Source organism: Triturus cristatus, chromosome 2_1 (genome assembly GCF_964204655.1).
Source record: "Triturus cristatus chromosome 2_1, aTriCri1.1, whole genome shotgun sequence".
NCBI lineage: Eukaryota > Metazoa > Chordata > Amphibia > Caudata > Salamandridae > Triturus > Triturus cristatus.
The window spans coordinates 841209584-841234544 of NC_140581.1; the positions used below are offsets into that span (position 1 = coordinate 841209584).

At 45.3% G+C, this 24961-nt stretch overlaps 1 protein-coding gene across 1 annotated transcript in view; it reads left to right on the forward strand.

Moving 5' to 3' along the window:
* TUT7 (terminal uridylyl transferase 7) overlaps positions 1 to 24961 on the forward strand; it is a 1376479-nt gene that overhangs the window by 547910 nt on the left and 803608 nt on the right. Inside the window, exon 10 of the mRNA XM_085632922.1 lies at positions 531 to 668. Within this exon, the coding sequence (XP_085489048.1) occupies positions 531 to 668 (138 nt within the window). The remainder of the gene's footprint in view (positions 1 to 530; positions 669 to 24961) is intronic.

The window sequence follows — 24961 nt, forward strand, 5'->3', positions numbered from 1 at the left end:
CTGGAGAGATATCAAAATCGAAGATGTTTTGTGCTCCCACTTTCAAAAAGAAAGACTAGCTTAAAATCAAAACACAACAGGCATTTTTTCAATACAAAAGAATCAAGATCTCATCCCAAAAAACACACTATGTTTGCCTTGGTAAACAGAAAGACATGTTTCAGAAAACACGTTTGATCATACCATTTTAATTTTTACTTTTGACATTAATCAGTAGTCTGCGTTCTTCCTACTTCAAAGACAGAATGCAAATTAGTTCCTTGCATGCTAATCTTGAAAAGAGGTTCAGGTGAGTAATGCTTTCAATTAAAGTAAAGTAGTGTTCATGATTAGGTGCTTGGCATTCAGCCTGTGAATTGATGGTTCCTGATTTGTGCTTCTTCACAAGCTGTTCTTGGTGCTGTTTATTTATATAACACCAAGTAGTAGTTGTTTATTCCTAAACACTAATATCTGGAAATGTAGTGCAAATGCTAGGTTTGAGGTAAAGCAATCACTGTCTTTAATTGGTATTTATATCTTCCCCACAGATCGAAGGATTTTCGCTCAGGAAAATAGCAAATTTTAACCTTGTAGATATTGAAAATGATGAGGTGATATGGGAATACAATCCAGCTCCTATTGACGAGACACATCTCAGAGAAGAAGATTCTTCTAAAATGGGCAAGGTGTGTATTTTGTAACTTTGCTATACATGAATAAGAAAGGACATTAAAGCCTAGTCTGAGGCTTGTTAAATCCATTGTGTTAAGTGGATATGTAGGATTTTCCCTTGAATTTGTACTCCTGAAATGTTATTTTATTATTTCAGTATCAAACGTATAGCTTTTGGTGTACCTTCTTTTATTTTACATTGTACTTCTAAATTGTTGCACACTGTGGGCTAAGTGTTGTACAGTGCTTAATGAAGCAGATAATGAATAACTGGAATAAAGATAAGAAACAATCCACATAATAAGATTAGACTTGCACTCCGGGTTCACAAAAAGTGGGATGGCTCTGTAACATCAAGAAATTCTTTTCCCTGTTGGGACTTGGAGAAGTCTGGGAATCCGGCAAATTAATAAACAAGATCGACCTCAAAAGAGCATATTGGGCATGGATCGACACTAAAGAGATTAGTAACCCCAATTTAGGCAGGTTAACAGAAGACTTCTATCTACACAAGCAAGTTGTTAGCCTTGAGCCTTATCTTGATTTTATCCAGAAACCAAGAGACAGAACGCTTTACATACAATTTAGATTGGGCACACTACCAACCCGAGAGTACACTAACAAATGGAAGCCTCCCTTCCAAACACCGGCATTTTGCCCGAATTGTAGCGGGAAGGTTGAAAGCATTGCACACCTTATGTTCGAATGCCCAGCCTATAAAAACCCAAGAGGAGCAAACACTCGTGAGACGGTTTGCCAAACTCGGCAGACTTGAAGACTTCTTATCATTGCCTGTAATGCGGACGAGGGAACGTGAACACTAGAAATATAAGAGAGAAGTGTCGAACACGAACACCTCTCTGACGGTTTGAAGGTTACCCTCGTTCCTAACAGTGAACACAGACCCCAATGTGGGCCGGAATTATAACCACATTCAAAAATTCTGACCATTACGAATATAGCCTTGAGAAAGTCGTGGGATCACACTCCCAATACGACGAAACACGTGTTGGCTGTGAATGGCTGTAATCGGGATACTTCACCAGAACATGTCTTATTAAAGAAGACAAGAAGAACACTGTATTTTGTCACATGTTTTATCTTATATGTACTCTTATTCATGTACGGTACCAGACGACGAGAAGCATATTTTCTTACGTGTGCTGAGGTTTTGTGAATTATAAAAACCCAAGAGACAGGTGGCGAACTCCTGTCTGTAGACAGCTGGGAACATTGAACCCTCGTGTAGCCCTTAGAATCTTACAATCAGACACCAGGGCCGTGCTGGTTTGTGGTGTGGCCAAATTTCTTGGATGGTCCTGGATAATTAGGCTCAAGTCTTTCCGTTCTGATATGAATTCCTAGCTTTTAATACCTCACCTCTTTTAGACTGCTTCTCTCAATCATAAGCACTGGGTTGAATATTTGAATTTAATTATTTTTTATCTGATTGTAAATATTATATTACACATCAAATGTATTTATTGCCTTTTATCTACTTACCTTTTACATGTCAAACTGCATCTTTTATGTCTGTACGTTGATGCTTTTATGATATTTTTATCGAAATAAAGCTTTGATTGATTGATTAGACTTGCAAAACTATGCAAGAAAAGGTAGCGAATCTGAAGATGCTGAGGTTTTTAGACTTTACAATTTATATTGATTCCTCATAAAAAGTGTTGGCACATTCAACATAATTTAATAACCAGTGTATTTTCCATGCTTACTTGTTTTGTATGAGCTGTCTGCAACTTTGAATTTCCATAGCACCACTCTATGCTCCAATATGATTGTTGGGGTCTCCACCCAGGAAACACTTGACTTCTGTCTTGCAATTGGATTTTCCTCTTGTCTGGGGAACAAAAACTTTCCAACAATAGATCTTTGTGTGGGTCCCTGCTTCCCTCTAGCATCATTAAGGTTTATGGAACACTTGTCAATGTAAACAACAAGCTTCAAATTCCATTGAGGCTTTGTAAGACCAAAACCTCCACTCCATCCTTTCTTACTTTGTATGTGGCAACAACAGGTATGCTTGAACTAGCGGTGGCGGTTTATTTTTACCTGAAAAAGTTCTAACATTATTTCTTCTTCATGTTTAACAATCTATTGTTGCCTGCTCATTTTTTCCCTTAATCTTTTAAATTTGTGATAGGATGGCGTTCTAGAGCCTTGTTCCGTGTGCTCAAAAGGAAAGCCTCCCCACCTGCCATATTAGGAATCTGACAGCAGGGATTTGGGTGATGACCTGAGATTTGATAAAGGCATATGGTTCAAGAATTTTCTGTTATGTAATTTAGGGTCGGTGTTGTGCTTCATGTGATGATTCAGACAAACTGTTTTGAAAGAGATTTTCTTTCCACTGGCAGCCAATGAAGTTTATTTAGTTTATCAGATTTTTGGCTACATTGCTTCAACCCAAAAAGTGTTCTTGCTGCTGCATTATATTTGTGCTGTGCCTAGAGATAGTGTTATTTGTGAGCCAAGGTTATACAGCATTACCAAAATCTGCGTAATTGGCAAATTGCTTTCATCATCAGAATCTTTAGAGGGGTCGTTAGAAATGGAAAAAAACTTTCCTCAATATCCTCAAGTGCTAAAATCAGCACTTGGTGGAATAAAGATAAATCAGAATCAATAATTGTTCTGAGATATCTTACTTCTCAGGAAGATTGCATGCACTACCCCTTTTAGCATGTGATGTTTAACATGCGTCTACTCCAGGTTATGACCATGCAAACAAATTCTCTAATGTACTGTTTCGTTAGCAAGAATAGTGGGTAAAGGTAGGTAATGTGTAATTCACAACCTTTTTGTGTGAGATTTGCACATCTTACTACTTTTGAGACAGCGCTCTACTAGCTTTATGGTCACCTCATTGATATGGAGCTGATGTCACAATGACATAACCTGCAAGTCCAGAGCATATGGGAGTGGAATTTAAAGGCTTAGGCCTTCGCTGGATTGCTCTTTTTGGCCTACACAGGAGCCTAAAATGGGAGAGTGGGGTAGAGAAGGAGACCTAGCCCGGAGCTTTATTACCTTCTTTCTGGAATGCTTGCGTTGCTTGGGTAAAATCAGTCCGGTTAGATCAGTGCCTCTAAAAGGAATACAGGTATAAATATTCAATAAAGTGTGCTATCAATTGCGCTTGGGGGATCAGTAATGGTGTGGGGAAAAAAATTGGATGTGGGGATTGTGAATAGAAAATAAAATGGTGCAGAGACCGATATATTTTAGTATCCAAATTTCACATGCAATACTATACTAAGACGAGTGTATCTTATCACATAGTGAAAAACCATGGACCATCATCTGAAGAAGTGAACACCATCTAACTTTGCTTAGCTTGGAGGAATGGGTGATCCAACAAATTAAGCAGACAGTATGCGTAGACAAGATACTCTTTCAAATTGTGGTTGAAGTTCATACATTTTTCATTTGACACCTTCCTGAACAATTGACAGTTGAAAAGAGTAAAGGGGTTTAGCATGAATTCCATCCGCAATGTAGCCCAGTGATGTCTGGAAATAGGGTACTACTGGGATCGACATTTTCATAGTATTATGCATCATAGAGATTAATTAGAATTAGATTTTAGTCCACAAGACTTTTAAGTATGTCATAGGAAAACCCACAATTGTTCACCGTACTTCATTACATAAGACGTTTTTGATTTTATTTCTGTTCCATATACTTTGTAGAATAACAAAATTGGTTGCTTGTTTTATATGTAAACTTGGGAAGACATCTGGGTTTACTTTTCACTTTATAGTTACATGACTTGTTATTTTTAATTTTGTTGTCTTTAAATCGTACATCTCATTGTCTTCCAAAGTTACATATATGAATAGATTAGTCGACACTTGCTTCACCCTATAGCTGTTAAGCAGTGGGCTTTATAAAGGCTGATGTAACATTAATGTGACAGACAAGTAACTCATAACATTGGTGCACACATGCATGTATTTGTAGCAGACAATCACTATATCAGGAAAAATGAGAAACGAGAGGCAGATGTCATGATGTGAAAGTACCTGTGGAGACTTAAGTTGTGGCGGTGTGGAGTTGAAGGAGATAATGTGTTTTGAAAGCAGTAAGATCTTTCTTTATAGAATGGAAGACTAGAGTGTGTAAAGTAAGGAAGAAGGGGGATAGAACCACCTTCGTAGGTACCTTATCTCTGTGGGTATCAGGCATATAACCGGCAGGATATAATCGATCAAAGGTCACAGTGAAGGGGGAAGAGAAAGTGGGCCATGTGGGTTTCAGTAGCGTTTTACTTTTTTTTGTGTTGTAGGTACATGTTCAGACTCTGTATAATGGGTGTGAGCATTCTGTAGTCTGGTTCCAGTTCTATGGTTGATTGAGCATCAATAGTTAGGGAAATCCATTGGTGCTTTGAAACATTTTGTAGTTCTGCATCATGGTGACATTTGCCGTCTTTTCAGGAGGGCAGAACCTATATAATTGCAAGGTAGCCATATTGTAAGGGTATATGGCCCACATTCTGCTAGAATTGTGGTATTAAGGAATTACATGTGAGATTGCGTATTGTCTGAACTTAATGGAAAGTTTCTTGGATTGTACCCAAGTATTATCTGAAATTAGTAAGGGCAAAAAGTAATGATGTGGGGTCTGTTTGAGCCATTCATGGTTTTATTATTATTGATATACATTACTGGGTGACTCTGTTGACTCTTGAGGGTGTGTGTTATAGGTAACATGAGTCACCTCATTTAGTAGGGGTGTAAATTGAACTGCAGCCTGATAGAAGTATGGTCTTAATGGTTGTGGGCTTCCGCATCTGTATTATATATTTTTAGCAATCTTGTTCTATACATAGCATTAGGAATGATGATTGAACTTCTGATTAAGTGAGTTGTAGGTTTGTGGTGTCATGTCGGACATGTTGTTATTGTTTTTAGCTAATGTGTTTACAGTTTGGTATTTGCAACATTTGTAGTAGTTGCATTTAACATATTTAATTGCACCATAATTTGAACAGATTAGACATTAAATATGTACATGTTGATATCAGTGAATTAAAAAAATTGGTTGGAATCAGTTGTAAGAAGGGTAAATACACCAGTGGGCAAATTATTGTCAAATTACATTGATAGTCTTGAGAGGTTTTATTATATCCTAGCAAGAAAGAACACAGAAGAGACATTAGCAATCATTCTAACCACAATCTGTGAATTTAGGACTGATTGAGAGGACTGTTGGATACAATAAGAAACAAACTATTATTCTTCAAAACCTTTTTATGTTCCTAAAGGAGGTCCTGTATCTGTGGTTTGTACCTAAAGTAGTTGACAATTGGTCTACTTGGTCTACTGTTAGTCATTTATTCAAGGTAGGAAGGAATTTTATATGAACTATTTACCATACTTCCATGCAGCTGACGTGGGAACCTACCAGCCATATTGAAAGTTATGATTAGTCTGAAGAACCAAGACATTGTGGAAAAAAGTAGAAGGGTATATAGGTACATGGTTACTAAAATGAAATGTCTTTGTTAAGAAATTGGTTAAAGTGGAGGATCCTGGAGGAGCAGTCTTTAGAGAATGGTGGCTGGAAAACGGCTCTGCGCGAAACAGGAGCGCTGTGCATAGTGGTTGACTGCCGATCGAATTCTTGGAGTGCGGGCAGAAAGGTGGCGCCTGGAGTTTGCCCGGAGATCCCTGCCGCTTTGAAGGTTGCGGCGCTGCTGCCGTGGTGTGGAGGCAATACGGAGTAGCGGAACAGTGCGGGGGTGTGCCAGAGCCGTGCTGCGGCCCGGGGGGTGACGCTGCGCTAGAGCCGGTGAGTGAGTGCTGTCCCCAGCGGCTGGCCGCCTCTCCGAGTGACTTCGAGGCGCAGGCGGGTGGCGGCCGAGTCGCGGACTCCGGGCATCGCGGCTGGGGACCCGGGGAGTGATCTGCCTCTTGCCGGGGGCGAGTGGCGATCCCGCGCGGCGGAGATAGACGCGGGAGACTGCATCTGAGCAGCCCGCTCTGCGGAAGGCCTAGCGCTGAAGCGCTCAGTGACTGTACCAAATCGGAGGAGGAGCGGGAGATCAGCGATCAGCGCTGCGGCGAGGCGCAGAGTGCCGCGTGAAGCTGTGCTGGCCCCATTGCTGAGGGGGGCATTATATGCTGACTGTGAGGACGCGCTGCCCCATCTCCCCCACTATCTTAGGCAGGCCGGGCTTTGTCATTGCTGAGTGGGGTGCTGCATGACCAGTGTGGGCTAGCCTTTGGATTTACATTGTGCCCCCTTTTCATGGGAGGCAGAGTGTACAGACAGGACGGTGTGGCTCAGCTCGACGTGGCTTCGTTTGTGCAGCTGGTTCCCGAGTCCACGGAGGCGAGGTGCTTGACCTGTGGGGATTTGCTTCAGACTTTGGGGGATTTGTTCAGGACTGCGAGGCCCAGGGTGCATTGCACCATCGTTACCATCTGCACCTGGTGTACTCTTCTTGACCCCTCCCCCCCAAAGTACTTCACGCCTCGCGGCCCCCGCTTCGCGGGAGCCGCTTGTAGGCTTCGTTTGTGCAGCTGGTTCCCGAGTCCAAGGAGGCGAGGTGCTTGACCTGTGGGGATTTACTCCAGACTTTGGGGGATTTGCTCAGGACTGCGAGGCCCAGGGTGCATTGCACCATCGTTACCATCCGCACCTGGTGTACTCTTCTTGACTCCTCCCCTGATTACTAAAGTCACGCTAATACCCGCACGAGCGGGACGCGAGCAGGGCGCAGTCCGGGGCGAAGCCCGGGCCAAGGGCGGGACGGGGCATATCCCTTGGCCTAGGAGGTCACTAGTACGCGAGTGAAGTCCTCGTTTGTTCGTCCCGCATTAGACGGTGAGTGATAGCGTGCGACTGGTTTAGTAGGCACACTGTTTAAGTTATCACCCATATACCTACATTAACAGTGGGTAATGGCTACTGCAGGCACGAGGAAGGGTCGAAAGTGTCTCTGTGGGTCTGGAGTGGCTGGAACTCTGGATAACTTTATCACAAGGGCCTCCTCGGTCTTACAGAAGGAAATCGAGCTCACGGAAAAAAGACTTTCCCGCGATCTTGAGTTTACTAAACGCTCGTCATTGGGAAACATTGCCCATGCAAAGTCACCTGTAGTTACTAACTTGCCTACACCAGCCTTGGTTACTAATTTATCGACATGGAGAGATGACGGGGATGTTGCTTCAACAGTAAACAGTAATGTCTGCAGTCCATGTGAACGTGGTGACATTACCGGGCCTGTTTTTCCTGTACTTGCGAGTATCACGGGTACAACTAGATCTGGCTTACCCATCCTCACGAGGAAACCCATGCCAAACCGACAGAACAGATTGTCAGACGTAAGCGGGGCGGTACAGTTTTGTCCAACAAAAGGTCTAAAATCCAAAAACGAGCAAACGCTGGAAACTTTGACCCCGTGGCTAACATTGATTTGAGGGCTGAAGGTCCTGAGGGTTCGACGCGTCCAGCACCGAGCGCTGACTTTTGGTCAAAAATGGAACAGTTACTTACTGTGACTTGTCACCTCATCTGTACTAGACTTGATTCTATAGAAAAAAGACTCTCTAATCTTGAATCAATGTGTGCTGTATTGCCTGGGGTTAAGGAGACAAGGGATGGGGGGGGGATCAAAAGTAGACTCAGCTGAACCAAATTGTCCTGCTCCCAAAGTACCCATTGTACCAATTGGTACAACAGAACAACTTATTTCGCAGGGTAATGGACTGGGCACTGACACACAAGTAGAACCCAACGACCCTATTCCATCGACCTCAGCTGGGAATCTAAGGAGTGGGGCGAGTCATGTTGCTGTAAATCCATTGCTTGAGTTGAGAGAACCTGACCCCATTTCCCTTAAGCAGGTAGAGTACTCCCTTGAATCTAAGTTACCTTGCCTGGATCTCCCACCTGAATCTGTACCCTATGTGGTGGTTCTCGTGGGAGTTCCTACCTTGAACCACGGATCTAGGGAGGATTTTCTCGAATTAAAAAACAAGTGGTTAAATCGTAACAAACCCCTCCCGTTCCAGTGCAGAAGCGAGATACTTTTCGCTAGGCGGATAAACTGGGTTGGTCCAAGAGTTAAGGACACCCTGGGCGACTGTGTTGTAATTAATTTTAGAGATCCTAGCACAGTTAGGTACATTTGTACATTACAGTCTGGTAGTTATGATAGTCCCCAATCAGTTATAAAAGCTCTCCAACTCACTTACTTTTATCCGGAATCCTCGAATCTTGGGTATGATGCCTGCCGTAGGGGCTGGATGAACAGTTCGAGAACCGGCAAGGCTGGACCTCTCCTTTGCCCTTTTAATGTAAACCAAGTCCACGATCAGTCCTGCCCGCCTCCTCTTGAAGCATTCCACCATAACAACAGATTTAGTGTCCTTGATCAGGTGGATTGACATACAAGCTACAGTGCCTTGACTGTTTTGACCAGGGTAAAGAAAGGGTTACCTGTCACCAATACAGGCTCCTGGGATTGGAAACCTAACTCTTCCCACCCGGGTTTACCAGAAACATCGTATAGTTTGGATGTCATGGAGGTTCCATCCCGGAACCACAGTAAGAGTCCTCCTAGTGAGCCCTATATATTCCCAGTGCCGGGGGGGTGGCAGCATTGGATGGGTTGGCAAATGAGTGTGCGCAGGAAACTCCGGTCAGTGTAGTTATTTCTCCAGCTACTAATAGACCGCTGGCGATTTGATGCCGGTGATAAGTAAACCAAAGTCGAATATCAGTTTGCTCTCATGGAATGTGGCAGGTCTCAAGAGCAAATTGATATGCGAAGACTGGGGCACTTTTATAGACACTTTTGATGTTTGCCTAATGCACTTGGGTGTTACGGCTAGGCTGCTCCAAACTTGCTCATATGACATTCACTCTTTCCTACTTGAAGTGCCAGAAAACAATCACTTGGCTCTACTGAATGTCTACTCTAGACCCTCCCAAGGTGTCCGGGAATCTAAGGTTATAGAACATCTAAATAGATATATTTTGTCCTTGGACCCTGGATATTCCGTGATAGTGGGCGGCGATTTCAACTGCCAATACGAACCACTTAGTGTGTTGGACTTAGATGATCCAACCGCGGAAAACGCTTACCGGAATATCCCTGATCAGATGATCCCTACGGTTAAAGCCTGGACTCCCTTGGTTCTCCAGATCTTTGCACTCACTCTCTCCCTATCTTTGAGGGCATGCAATGGCAGATTCGACTCCGATAGACCTGGTTGTGACACCTTTAACAGAGTTGGCCAATCCTCTATTTTAGATTATATCCTTATTGAAACAAGATCATGGGATAAGGTGCTCGATTTCAGGGTGTCATAACGGGTTGACAGTGATCATAACGCCCTAGTCATGACACTAAAACCAGGTAGTTGGGGCATGAGTAGTCCTGATACTGCAGTATCCCCTACTGCACAACCCCTCATCCTGCATAACAACAGACGCAGAGTTAGATGGTCCTGCATTGTTGCCTGCCCAAACAAAATGGCAGAAATGTACAGCCTTGCTCTGCCCCTCCTTAGCGGAATGGCCGAAGTTGGGCTTATTTGTACTTCCCCAGAGAGGGTGACTAGGCCTGTAGATATTCACCTCCAGTTAGTAACCAAACTAACGGACATGTTTTGTCCGACAGGGAATGCGAGGGCCCACTCGGCCAAAAGACAAATGTGGTATACTGCTGAGTGTAGGAAGTCAAAGTGCGAACTGATCCTGGCAATTAAGACCATGGACAAAGTCAGGATCAAATTACTCAGGGTTCAGTACAAACAAATATTGGAAAGGGCAAGAAAGTCCTGGGAGGATGATATGTGGGAGGAGTTAAGATTAACGTTGCAGTCCAAAGACTTTAAAGGCTTTTGGTCCATTGTCAGTAGTGGCAGAAAAGAACCTGGAACTTCCACATTCCCTAATATAGCTCCAGCAGCATGGGAAGTTCACTATGGGGGCCTTTACCTGGGCACAAACCATAGCATACCATCCATAGATACTTCTCCCCCCAGCCCTGCATGGCGAATTGAGGTTGTGCCGGCAATAACGATAAAGGAGGTGGAAATTGCCATACATCTGTTGATACCCAATAAAGCACCGGGTCTGGATAAAATCCCTGGTGACCTTTATCGGTCGGAACCCAAGATATGGGCGCCGTATCTCAGTACCTTGTTTAATTCCATTCTGTCGGGTGCGGAACCCCCAGAGTCTTGGCGTGGTGCGAAGATTGTGCCAATATATAAAGAAGGCTGCCCTTTACAACCTTCAAATTATAGGCCTATCAGCCTAATTGACATTACCCAGAAGCTGTTTGGTCGTGTAATTTTGGAGCGATTGCAGACGTGGGAGTCAGACAATACCATTCTAAGTACCCTGCAGGCGGGTTTCAGAAAGGGAATCTCTACTGTTGACCAGATATTCCGACTTCAGGTCTTACACTGGAAGACCATGTGTTCAGAGGGTGGTAGTCTCTACCTCATCTTTGTCGACCTGAGGTCGGCATTTGACCTGGTACCGCGAGAAAACTTGTGGAGTGTCCTCCGGGCACTAAATGTTTCACCATATCTTTTGGATGCCTTGAGAAGACTCCACACAGAAAACTTCGCCCGGGTCAGATGTGGGAAACATGGAGAGTTGTCCGATCGATTCCCTGTTAACCGTGGAGTCCGTCAAGGATGCGTGCTGGCACCCACGCTATTCTGTTTATACATTAACGGGCTCATAAAACATCTGGAAGGTATCAAGGACACGGATGCCCCAAGACTTGCCACGGGTCTGGTGCCAGCGTTGATGTTTGCTGACGACACTTTGTTGTTGTCGCGAACATCAACTGGCATCCAGCGCATCCTGGATGGTTTTGTGGATTTCTGTGGCGAAAGAGGCCTTGAGATTAACTTAGCGAAAACGAAATTTATGATCCTCAACCCCCCCAAGCACACACGTCCAAACCCAGTGCTGAATGACATTCCCCTCGAGCGGGTAAAAACGTTCGGATATCTGGGGATCATATTACAAGAAGACTTTGGATGGGGGGGGCAAATCGCTAACTCTGTATTCAAACTATCCCAAACTGCAGGAGGAATCTCCAAACTTTTTAGAGGTTCGGTCTCCAAGCCTGTAGCACCAGCAATAGAAATCTACAAGACCCAAGTAAGAGCAGCCTCCATTTATGGAGCTGAACTATGGGGACATTCCAGGGCCCCTAGCCTGATGAGGACAGAAAACTCCTTTATGAGGAGTCTGCTGGGTCTGCCCCCTAGCTCTCCCTTGGTCCCTATTAGGTTGGACTTCGGGCTGATACCCATGGAAGAGGTGGTAACACTGCGTCCAGTGATATATTGGAGGAGACTCTGGTCTAATGATGAGCTGGCCTCCTATCGAGAAGAACTTAAGGGGGTTTGGCCTCTAATTAAAAATAAGAATATTCCCTGGTTGAAATTTGTGAAGGATACCTGCACCAAGATCGGCCTCCCTGATTTATGGGTCTCCCCGGAGGCCTCCTGTCCGGCCGTTTCGAAGGTAAAACTGGCTGACCAGTTTAGAAATTTCCATCTCTCAGGCTTGCACGAGAGCACTGGTACTGGAAGGTTGACTGCTCAGTTTCTCCTAATCAAAGATAATTACAGGAGAGAGGCATTCTTGGATTTGATTTCCCCACCGGCTGCCAGGATGCTGTACTTCCAATTGAGAATGGGCAGTCTGCCGCTTAGGTCCTTCACCTCCAGGTGGGATGCTAATAAAATCACTGTCTGTCCGGCTTGTGGTTTTAGACTAGAGGACGAAAAACATGTTTTCTTTTTTTGTCCTATATACCACCAACAAAGGAAACGTTGGGTCAAGCCCATATGTAGAAACCTGGGATTTCGAGAGTGTGAAAAAGCTATGAGTCTTGAAGTACGACACCCACCCTCCAATCGTCTTTGCAGTTTCCCGGTTTCTAAACGCTATGTGGATTCAACGTAGGAAATTCTGTAACTAATTTGCAGTTTTAATATATTTTTGTAACTATTGAATGTTTTTATATTATATCTTGCAATTGTGATTTGATTCAGATATTCTAATACTGTGACTTGTAATAATCTATGTTGCTTTTATGGCCTTTTCGGCCGAAATAAAGTATATGAATGAATGAATGAATGAATGGTGTAACTGGGCATCGTTATTTAAATATCCAGAGCTTTCCCTTTGTCTCACCGTCTTATCACAGTTGCCACTGCTGCTAGCTAAATTTGGGAATATGATCAATTCCAAAGCAGGTGAAGCTCTTTCCACATTCATGGTATTCTTTTAAATGTTCTGTAATTGGTACTGCAATGTCATCTTTTTGAATGTTAAAGTGGTGTTTCCGTATCTTGCTTTTCAGTGATCTTATTGTAGTGCTCTTAAATGCTAAATCGCATTGGCAAAGTGTCAGATATACAACGTGGTTGTTGTTACAGGAGATTCAGTGGTTGATTTTGTAGGTCTTATTATTCCTATATTTATATCTGTTTTCTGGTGCTCTTCCAGTTTGCATATTGAACTGTACTGACATTTGTAAAAACATTCTAGAATTGTGAGGTTGTTGGCTGTTCCCCATGTTTGAATTATCTTTGGCAGAGGAGGGCTCCAACATTGTTACTCTTATGAAAATCTGGTGTATTTTAGATACGACGTCTGATTGTTGGTAAGGAAATGCCAGACTTTGCATTGTCCTGAGCTGCTGTGCCACCCACAGTACACCAAGGTTATGAGTTATTTACTTTTCTGTTGAATTAGATAACATAAGTGTTATTTTAGCCTTCATATACCCCACTGCTTAACTGCAATAGGGTGAAAGACGAGTCAGCTGATCTATTCATGTATGTAAAATTGGCAATGAAAAATTATGATGATTGAACAATAATACATCAGGATTACTAACAATAATGAATAGAAGTGAAATGTACACAACAAACCTTGATACCTTCACAGCAATCCACCGATGTTTTTGTTCTACAAAATGCATGGAATACAAACACATTAGAAAGCTGTGCCTAAAGATGTAAGATGTGTTTTGTATCAAAGAATTTTTTTGCTCATAAGGAGCAACAGTGTCTGGGCTATCCAAAAGATGTCATCAGTGGTGAGGTGGTATGTGATGTCACCAAGGATGTCACCGATTATATAATTTGTAATGTTTTCTGTGATATCAGATGAGTGGTCCTGGGCATTCCGTTAGGGATAGTTATATGTGCACAGCTACTCCTAACTAGATCATTTTACTGGTTTGAGTTAGGCTTAAAAAATCGTAGCCACAAATTTACTTTGATTGTAGTTTTTTTCAGTGAATTTATGGTGTTTTAAACGTGTCAGTCTTCAGAGCAAAAGTATCCATAGCATACCTTTGCAAAGTTTTAATTTGAATTTTAAGTTTTTTTTTTAAACACTGCGCCCACCTTTCCTGAATGCAAGCACTGCTGCACATATCCACCTGAGCTGTCAGGCCTGGTCCCCTCTAAACAAAAACAGTAATCCCAGATCAGTTTCCGTCTTATTGGGCCTCAGCGAGATGCAGCTTGAGTCCTGTGGCACAGTGAGTACAAGACCCAACCGCGAGGATGCCCATTGCACAGGCACCCACTTAGGCCCTCTGAACAACAGTATCTCGATCTGGGCCTGCATCAACGTAGAATATGATGCAAGGTGTGGCGAAAGTGATGCGTTAATATTGGGCCAGGCAGTGGGTGAGATGCGCCAAGATGATGTTGATTCCGAAGGCTATGTGCTGGTTCCGATTGCGATGCTCCGGCTCCATTCCAAGACATGTAAAACTTTAAAGCATTTGACTCGCCCTCCGACGAGGCAGCTGCCTGTGGGGAGGGACGAGAGGGGTCCAGAGAGGGACGAGGGGTCTTCCCTGGACCCGGAGTGGGACGAGGAGGGTCCACTGACCCCTGTGGCTTCACACGGTCCAGCTGCTGCCGGCACCGTAGCGGCGTCACCTCGGCCTTAGACAGGACCACCTTGTCAAAGGACCGAGAGGGGCTCGGGGATGCGACCCGAGCCCCGGCGACCTCCCGCGACACCACAGGGACCCCCGCGGGAGTTTGCGGCGAGGCAGAGACATCGTGGCCTGAAGGAGGTGCCCCAGAGGAGCTGCACCCCAACAGTACCACATCCTCCAAGCCTGGATCTGAACCAGTCGGGGCTGGAGCCACCGACGGCACCGCAGAGGGCCCTGCGCAGAGCGAGGGATCCGCCGACGCCCCAGGAGGGGAAGGAGGAGGAGAAGCCAGCGAGGCCTGCAAAGCCGCCGCGTATGTCTCCATCTGGACTCTCGACGCCCCAACACCGGGAAACGGCCGCGGAGAGTCCACGCCCCCGGTAGGCTGGAAACCAGCCCCCGGGGACAAACTGTGACACTTACCCACTGGGGAGCGACGCTCACGTGACATCGGAGAAGGGCGAGGACAGAGACTACGGCCGTATCTGAAGACGTCAACTGAAGCAGACCGAGGGGAGGACGTCGACCTGGAGAGACGCGCAGAGGGAAGTTTCATCCGACGCTCCTGCCGCGACTTCGGCTTTAACTGTTGGCACGCGGTACAATCTGTGGTGCTGTGATCCTCCCCCAAACACCACATACAAATGAGGTGAGGGTCCGTCGCCGACATAAGATGCCCACAAGACGTGCAAATCTTAAAGCCCGAAGGCATTCGCACACTGTTCCTTTCCAAAAGGAAATGGAAGAAAAAGGGGCCCTAACAGGCCCGTAGCAAGGATCTGATCTGTGTTGCACGCGGAAAAGGAAAAAACTGACTTAGGCGCGCCGGGGCGGGTCTTATTGTGACCTCGCTGACGTCACGTACGCGGATGACGCCTGGGCGGAGTCGCGTGATGTCGCCCTGCCCCCGGCGCGCAGGGATGCTGTGGCAAAAAGTTTCCGGATCCAGTCTCACGTCTGGGGATAATTCTACGTGAAGGAATCTGCGGCTAGAATCATCTCTACCAGATACATCGTTACCGAAGGTAAGTAACTCGTACTACAAGACCTAACCGTGAGGATGCCCATTGCACAGGCACCCACTTAGGCCCGCTGAACAGCAGTGTCTCGATCTGGGCCTGCATCAACGTAGAAGATGATGCAAGGTGCGGCGAAAGTGATGCGTTACTATTGGGCCAGGCAGTGGGTGAGATGCGCCAAGATGATGTGGATTCCGAAGGCTATGTGCTGGTTCCGATTGTGATGCTCTGGCTCCATTCCAAGACATGTAAAACTTTAAAGCATTTGTCCTGCCTTTTATGTTTAATTATTATTATTTTTTTGCCAGTGTAGCAGTACCAAAAAACTGTGTGCCCAGCTCGGCGTCAACATTAAGCTATGTCAGTTGCAGTGCAACTATTAAATACACCGACGAGTTAAAAAGGAAAATTTTCCGCTACAGATTTGGATTGATACAGAAACCAGAGACTGATCCAAATCTCTCCACTTCAGCTAGATATTCTGTCAGAGAAACTCGTGGATCGTATAGGAAGGCAATAACGTCATCCTTGTAAAGTGTAATGCGGTGGTCTTGGCCCCTGAAGCAGATGCCTCTTATGTCTGGGTCATCACGGACCCTCTGTGCAAATGGCTCCTTATATAAGGCAAACAGCAAAGGAGAGATGGGGCACCCCTGACGTGTGTCCCGTCGGATCGGGAAACTCTGAGATTCTACCGTTTACCCTCACTGATGCCCGTGGTCTCTCATATCCACTCAATACCCAGGATCAGAACTTATCTCCAAATCCAAAACGCTGTAGAACTGCTGCTAAATAGGGCCAATGTACTCTATCGAAGGTTTTCTTGGCATCTATCGAAAAAAGCATAATTTCTCACTGTGAGGGGTGTGCCTTATCTATTAGGTGAAGGAGGCGTTTAGTGTTGGAGCATTGTCTATTAGGAATGAATCCTGATTGATCTGGGGTGACCAGACCAGACATATGTGGTGCGAGACGAGCAGCTAAAACTTCCGTAAATAACTTTGCGTCCACATTTAGAAGTGAAAGAGGTCAGTAAGAACTGCATGCCGCCTTGTCTTTACCAGGTTTTGCTAGAACGGTGATGGTAGCTTGCAGCATTGAAGTTGGGAGCATATCTGCGCTCGTAGATGCATTAAAGACTTTAGTGAGTAAGGGAGCTAATTTACTGCAATATGTTTTTATAAAACAGCAATGGGAATCTGTTGGGACCTGGTGATTTATTTGGTTTCAATTTTGAGATTGCGGTAATGACCTCTTCTCCCCTATTAGCGTTGTCTAGGCTTGATGCTTGTTAGCCAGTTAATTTGATGACTGTGGCTCTCTCTAAATAGGTTTCAATTGGCCCCGGAGGGAGAGCCTGTGCTGCGTATAAGTCCTTGTAGAAGGCTCCAAATCTAGCTGCTATCGCTTCATCTCCACCGATCTCTTTTCCTGATTTGGTACACAGCTCCTCTATTGTGTTTGCTTGGCGCTGCCCCTAAGCCTGTTAGCTAATAGGAGCCCATGCTTGTTGCCTCCTAAGTAATATGCATGTTTAAGATGAAGTATTGAATATTCGGCATGATACAGGGCGACACCTGCTAACTGCTTTCTTGCCGATTCGAATTGCCTCCAGACCCGCCAGTTCTATGGTGGATGTGCTCAAACTCTCGAAACTGTATCTAAAGTTGAAGGCGTTTCCCTCGCCTGGCCTTATTGTCATCGGCAGAGACAGCTATCAGCTGTCCTCTAATGACTGCCTTTAAGGCATCCCAGACCATTGCCTGTGAGGAGTCGGGGTGATCATTAATCTCCAAGTACTCCTTGATCTCCCTCTCCACCTGTTGAATTGTTTCTGGGTGACAGAGTAGCGATTCCGGCAATTGCCACCTTCGGGCATCCCAGTGCTGGGGTAGTAAAGCGAAGTCCAATTGGACTGCTAAATGGTCTGATAGTGCTCAAGGCTCGATTTCAGCTGAGCGCACCACCATTTGAATTTCCCTTGAGCCTAAAAAGTAATTGAGGTGCACGTATGATTTATGTGCCTGTGAATAAAATGCATAGTCCCTTGAATCAGGATGTCGCTCCATCTATAAGTCTTTCAGATCCAGGTCTTGTATCCCGCATGCCCCTTCCTCACGGATTGCCCTTGCTGCCCTCTCTCGCTCGATTGAGCGATCTAGATCATTGTGGAATACCAAGTTCAGGTCACCCCACAGAATTACCCACTTTTCATGTCACCATAATTTCCCCTATTGCATTCTCTATGAATTGTTCTTGTCTTTCGTTTGGGGCATATATGGATCCCACTAGCATCAGGTGTGCACCAAGTGTATGCGGTATCCTAGGAGGCGCCCCCTGATTTCAACTACTTTAACGCCTACTTTCCCTGGAAAGGCTCGTGAGAACAGCATTGCAACCCCATCCGACTTGCTAGTTGGTGAGGAGAAAAAATGTTGTGGGAAGGGTCTAGATTTGAGTCTATGCCAGTCCCTGCACATCAATTGTGTCTCCTGCAGGAGGCATGTGTCTGCTTGTGTGCTTTCTAAGTAAGAGAGGATCGCCTTTCTCTTGACTGGATTATTGAGCCTCTTGACATTGAGAGTAACCTCCCTTAGAGTTTGTGATCCAGCCATCATATCAATATCTTAAGGGGAATCCCGCCTTTTATAGGTTCTCCTTCCCTCCTCCCGGAGTCCCCGGACAGTGCATCGTGGGTCAAGGATGAATATCCGTTTTCGCTAATTAGCAGGCACCCGTAAACAGTCCTCAAAACAAAACTATCAAAAAACCAAAGTCTCTGTGTTAGGGAAGGACGAATGTGGGCCATCTCCATTCCACTATGAAGTCCGTAGTTTGGAGTGGTGAATCACGTCTTGCAGTCCCCCGCTCCGCCACCAGCCCCCCACTCCACTACCAGCCCCCTCCGCTGTTCATCTCTGAGAAGCTATGGTACCTCATGCTGGTCAGTTACTGGAAGTGTCCTTGGTTAGCTTGGCCATGAGTGCCTTTCTTTCAGTTACCATTGTCAAGGTCTGTGGCCGAACCCTGACCATCTCTGGGCACATTACTCCATCTCTCCCTGGCATCCTGTCACTGATTATTGGATTGTATATTCAATCAGGGTTTCTCTTGTAGCACGATTTTGAGGAGATCTCCTACTTCTGTTAGAGAACGGAACTGTCGTAGCTAGCCTTGCTACTTAAATATCAGTTGGAAGGGATGACCCCATGAGTAAACTACTTTATGTTCTCGCAGAAAAGTTGTATTCGGCCAGAACTCTCGACCTTTTTGTAGCATTGAAGCAGCCAGGTCCTGATATAGATGGAGAGTCTGTCCTTTGAACTGTATGGCTGGGAGCTTGCGAGCCTTCCTGAGAATCTCATCTTTGAGTGGGAAGTTATGAACACATGTCAGAGTGTCTAAGAGGGGCGCCCGTCCAGCGCCCCAGCTCCCCACTCTGAGTCCTGTCTAGACAGACTTCCTCAGGTGTTGTGTCTCCAAGGATTTGTGCAAAAAGATCTATCACGTATACCTCTATGCACTCCCCTTACACATTCCTGGTTCTCCTCTGATATGAATATTGTTCCTCCTGGACGGATTTTCCAAATCTTCTGTGTGGGCCCGGAGGTCAAGTTGTTGGTCTGTCAGACGTATGACTTCTTGCTGAAGTTGAACTATTTTTTCATCATGCGTGTTCCCCTTTTCCTCAGGGGCTTCCACTCGCTCTCCGATGTCTGACACTGCTTTTCGAACAGCTTGTAGTTTGCTTGTTAAGTCCCTCTTTACTGTCAGAAGATCATCTCTCAAGCTGGAAAATAAGGCCTCCAGATATGGGCAAGTGACCGGCGCCTCTGCATCTGCCAACGTTGGGGAAGGAGATCACATTTGCCCTCCCTTGTTCTTGCCATCTTTTATGGAGCCCCCCTTATTCTACCCCGCGGATGCCATTTTCACAAGGTCGTATACGAGGCGTGCTATGTCCTGAAGCCGATGGAAAAGGTATGATGGTTTGGGGAGGATGTGTACCCTCCTAGGGGATCCCGCAGCACTGTCTCAACTAGAGCCTTTACTCCCCCTTCAATTTCAATCACTGAGTCTCTTGCCTCTAAACCTTCCCGGTTGGTAGGAGGTATATCTAGCTGCAGCTAAGCAGGAAGCTGCTGCGCGCCCTGGCCGCCAGCTCAGTGTGATTAAAGATCCGGGGTATCAAGGTCTCTCTGACCCAGGATCGATTCCGTGATAGTCAATCAGTGCCTGCCGCTCCCCTTTGAAACAACCTTACGCCTTACTTCGTATTTAATTGAGTGGTTTATGTCTTCTTTATCCCAATCCTGTATTTGCGACCCATGCCACACAGAGGCAATAATCATGGAGGTTTGTTCTGCCTGTCACCTCTCAATTCAGCTCCACATTGGAACTGGAATTCTTTTAATTAGCTGCTCTGTCTCCCAGCCAGTTTCTTAACATGAGGCCGTATAGATCGCCTCCCACTGGTCGCATGCTGGGAGAGGTCGCTCTGCCTCTTGGGTTGACTGCTTTGTCCTGCCTTTTAAATACATTGCACTCTGCCTTGTGGGACATACAGGGCCTACCTTAGGGGTGACCTATATGTATAAAAAGGGAAGGTTTAGACCTGACAAGAGGTTTATCTTGCCAGGTCGAAGTAGCAGTGTAAATCTGCACATACAGGGCCTGTATTGGCAGGCCTGAGTCATTCTTAGAGGGCTACCGAAGTGGGGGTCACTGAGTGCTGCGTGCCCACAAGTAGCATTTAATTTACAGGCCTTGCACACATGCAGTGTACTTTGCTAGGGACTTGCACATAAATTAAATACCATGTTTCTATGTTTAGGGCAGAGAGCACTTTACCAGTGGTAAAGTGCACAGAGTCCTAAAGCCAGCAAAAACGAAGTAAAAAAATGAAGCGGGGTAGGCAAAACCTTGAGGAAAGACCACCCTAAGGCTGTCCAATTTAACAGGGTATCTGCCTTAGAAAAACTGTCCATTTTTGTGCCCACTGTATTGCTCTGACCAGGGACTAGCCTTAATCAAAGTTGATCCTGCTTTTCATAACTTTCTATTTTTCTAAGCGAGTCACTTATGTGTGCTTATTTTTTTTTTATCTGTTCGATTAGTTTTAAGATGGGCAAAGCAGATATTCATATTACAATTCTCCACTTGTTTAGGTTACATCCACTCTTTGTTGCACATAGCTTCGGCTCTTACATGGAGTTAATTTGCACATAATTACATTGTGCATACCAAACACGCTGTTAATATGTCTCATTGCATGTGCTTCATTGAGTCCTCATCCATGCTGTCAGGTGAGAATGAGCTATTGGGGTGTCTCATCGGTATTGTGCAAGTGCCTGAGTTGTGGTGTGGAAATGTGCCTAAAAGTGGGCACACTGGTGCCAGGTCACCCTCTTGTCCACGGGTCCAGAGACCAACAAAATAGAGATCGGCACTGGAGTTGGAATAAATAACAAGTTTATTAATCACTCATGAGTGGGACCACAGCCATACAACACTCTCAAGTGCTGCATTAGGTAGTACACTGAATTCACAAACCATGTCCCTTTTATACCGGTTTTCTGCAATGTAAGCATGTGAACAGAAATAAGAAGAACAGATTTTAGAAATAGTTATCAGCAAACAAGGGCAGATGAATAACTACGTGGTCAGCAAAGTGGGAGGGGGAGCAGGAATGCTTATGGCAGCAGTAAATGGTCGACAGTTAACATCGGCACGTACATTGCTTTAGCGGAGTCAGGAAGTCAACTAAAATAGATAGTACAAGCTCAGTGAAAGGACAAGCAGCAGAGGATTGGAGAATTACGAAGGAAACGAAATGGACACCACAGCCAAAATGGCCGTCGCTTATGCTAAGTAAAATATTACACATTTCCTCCGAGGGATGGTCTGTCAACTTGGGAGGTGGGTAGTAACATTCGGGACAGCTAAAACAAATATAGGACAATAATACGTTTTGTAACTCGAACTGGAGCAACCCATTCCATTCTTCATTTCGATGGGTGCATGTTCGCCTTCATGTTGCAGTCTACAAGTATACGGTGCCAGGTCCACATCTGGTGTTATCTAGCTCTGGGTCTCAACCCTACACCTTGGATATTAACTCATGTTATCTACTTCTCACTGTGTGATAGTTGTGGGTGACAATATGTCATCAATGTCCGCGTCTTGCCTCTGCGAGTCACACAAAATTGCATCCCAATATGTTGTAATCTGAATTTTACGCAGGCCTAGTGTGTGCTCCCTGTGTAGCACAACAGTTTCCGCTTTAGCCCATACCTGTTTCCAAGCCAGCGCTTTAGGGGGTTCCAGGGACTTCCACCTTTTTGTGATCAGTCATTTCGATTCTACTAGCCCTAGTGCGATAAAGCGATAGGTCACTTTTTGACTTTTGTTCCTGCGATAAATGTGCAGGATGGAAGTTTCACATTCTAGGGGTACTGCACATTCAGTTTGGCGGGTCAGGGCATCAGTTACTGTTATCTAGTAGTCTCCAAGTTGTGGACAGCTCCACAGCATGTCCACGTCTGTGGTATGGCATCGCGGGCACCCAGCGTTATTAATTTTGGGCAGGGTGAGATATGCTTTTTGCGTTACGTAATCTTGTATTAATCGGAAGCGCATGTCCCGCAGTACGCTAATAGGACCGTCAAATACAGTGGCCCACTCAGAATCTGTGAAAGGACGCTGAAGATCCCCCTCCCAACTCTGTTGCAAGGACAATAGTGCTATCGATGTGTGGTGCCTAATGGATGCGGCAAACCATTTTGTGATATGCTGGCCTTGCGTCACTTATGTGTGTTCTTTATGCAGTTATTTTAGCCACCGCATCCTCAAAAGTCTCCTGGCATGTTATTTATTAGAAAGATGTTCTGTCATCTAATGCTAGATTAACTACATTTGTGAGAATCAGAAAACATCTAGCTTAGCATTTTTGTGTTTTTCACGTGTTTGCTCTCATAATAAACAAAAATATGAGGGAATGCAGTAAGCCCAAAAGTTTAGGGTGGGAGCAATCATTGAGCGAAGGTAGCATCCTGAGCTGTCCCCGCAATTAGACTGTTATTTTTTAGGGAGATTTTGCCTATTTTAGCATTTTTGTTTCTCCACTGCAATTATGCCACTGATATTCTAATTATATCAATTTGGTTACAATAAAACATCATCTCTTTGAGTTCTTTGCCTTCTAAATTCCCACAGTGAGTAAAATGCCCTCTCTGCTTGAAAATTTTGAAAAGGACATGAATAGTTTCACAGACCGCGTTCAAAAGGGGAAAACATTTCTTAGAATTTCCATGAAATCTGTACTTGGTGGATCTTTAACAAAAGATAAGCTTATTGGAGAGACTGACTCTACAGCGGGCTGATTGTATGACACAACCACACATTCATTTTCCATGAGTTCCTTAACAAAGCGGGTGGAACAATAAATGTGTCTGAACCATGCATTCCACTTACAATGCAAGTCATTACAACGTCTTGCCTTAGGGGGGTGCTGGACTTTGGAATAGTATAATTTACTATTCCAAGTCAAGTCACCATAACAGTAGGGAATGCGGTGTACTTTAAAGTCCAACGCCACTTGACCTAACGCATGTCGTTGTAACAACTTGCGTTGTAAATGTAATGCGTGGTTCAGACGCATTCGTTATTCCACCCGCATTGCAAAGGCAATGCGTTGTTGGGTGGTGGTTGTATTTGCTGTTTTCCACAGCAGGCTGTCTGAGCCCACTAGGAATCCCACCTAAATGAGCACTGATCCGAATATTTCTGCTATCCACTTGCCATTGATGTCAAAACATTTCATGTCAATTGGATTGATGTCATGGGGGCAGTCCTGCTCAGTGTCAAGGCACACGCCAGCCAGGGCCATGCTTGACTTTGAAAGCCACAGCATCAAGGGAATCAGCACGACTTGATGTGAGCATTCGCCGAGATGCTGTCCATGAAGAGGAATTTCTATTCAGTTGTTCTAAAAAGGATCCTGAAGAGCATGCACAATCACCATTACCTGGGAAAAATCTGCAACATATGTTAGATAAGAGTGCTTTGTTATGAGCCACCTAAGAGGGAGAACATAGTCATGCTGCTAAAGAAGAACCTTTTGAGGGGAGACTTGCCACAGTCCTATGTAACACTCCAGAACAACCTATTTATATTTCATGTAATACATTAATCTTGGGGTGGAATCTTCCCAAGAGCTTGACGCTGAAAGTTTCATAGATCAATGATACCAGGACCTTCAAGACGTCTCGGCCAAAGTACTGGAAACTGAAAACTAATCTTCCTTCCCCCTGAGGCCGTGCTTGTCCACCCACCCACTCGTGCATGTACCACGTACCACGGAGAACCTTGGGAACACTGGAGCGGCTCGCAACATCTCGCCCCCACAGGAAACCACAGCCCTTTGAGGAGGGGGTCTGCATTGCAGCAACCTGTGCAGTGCTTTGCCTGTCACTGCGCCCGTTCCACCCCACAGATTTGGGTGTTAGGCAGGATGAGGCGATTCAGCTCAGCAGTGTTTGGTGCGGGTGCCGGCTTGTCGACTCCCTGTGCCTGGATTTTGCAGTGGTTTTTTTCTGCCAACGGCCTGTGCCCCAACCCTGACCTGACCCTGACCGGACCCTGAACAACTAGTGGCAACTAGTGGAACGCTGGAGGAAACCCTCTAGTCGCTGCAGGAGGGGGCAGAGGAATGGGGGCACAGCCTAGAAACGTAATAATGGAGAGCCTATTATAAACCAGAGAGAAGTCCAAGACCTGGGAGCCTGAGCATCCAAGCTAGAAGCCATAGTTCTGCTTTTAGCACCAACTACTCCAGCTACCACCAACTACCCCCTACGGCCATAGATACAGCCGTAGTATTTCTTTAAGCAACTCTCCCTTCTACGTGCGGGGGGCAGCAGCAAGACCAGGGAGAGGAGGTAAGTGAATCTACTGGCTACCATTACCCTGCTTGTACAAACTCTATCTATGCAGTAAGCGACTTCTGTTCACTCCTTCAATCCTTCCTCTCAGCAGAGCTGTGTGCGTTGTTTCTTAAGTACTCAGTTACCCCACAGATGCACAGACTTTATCTAACTGCCACTAGCCTGTCACTGAGCCGTCCCTAGTCCCTAAATGGTGAAACGTAAGCGCAATACGTGTGCCAATACCGGCACTTCAACAGCTCAGTCAAACACAACTATGGATGCTTTCTTGACACGCGCAGTTGGTATCATTAGCAAAGGAATTTCGTGGGCAAAGCGCAGCCTTTTTCTATCCTAGCAAACATCATTCCCTGTCGTGTAGTTCCTATAAA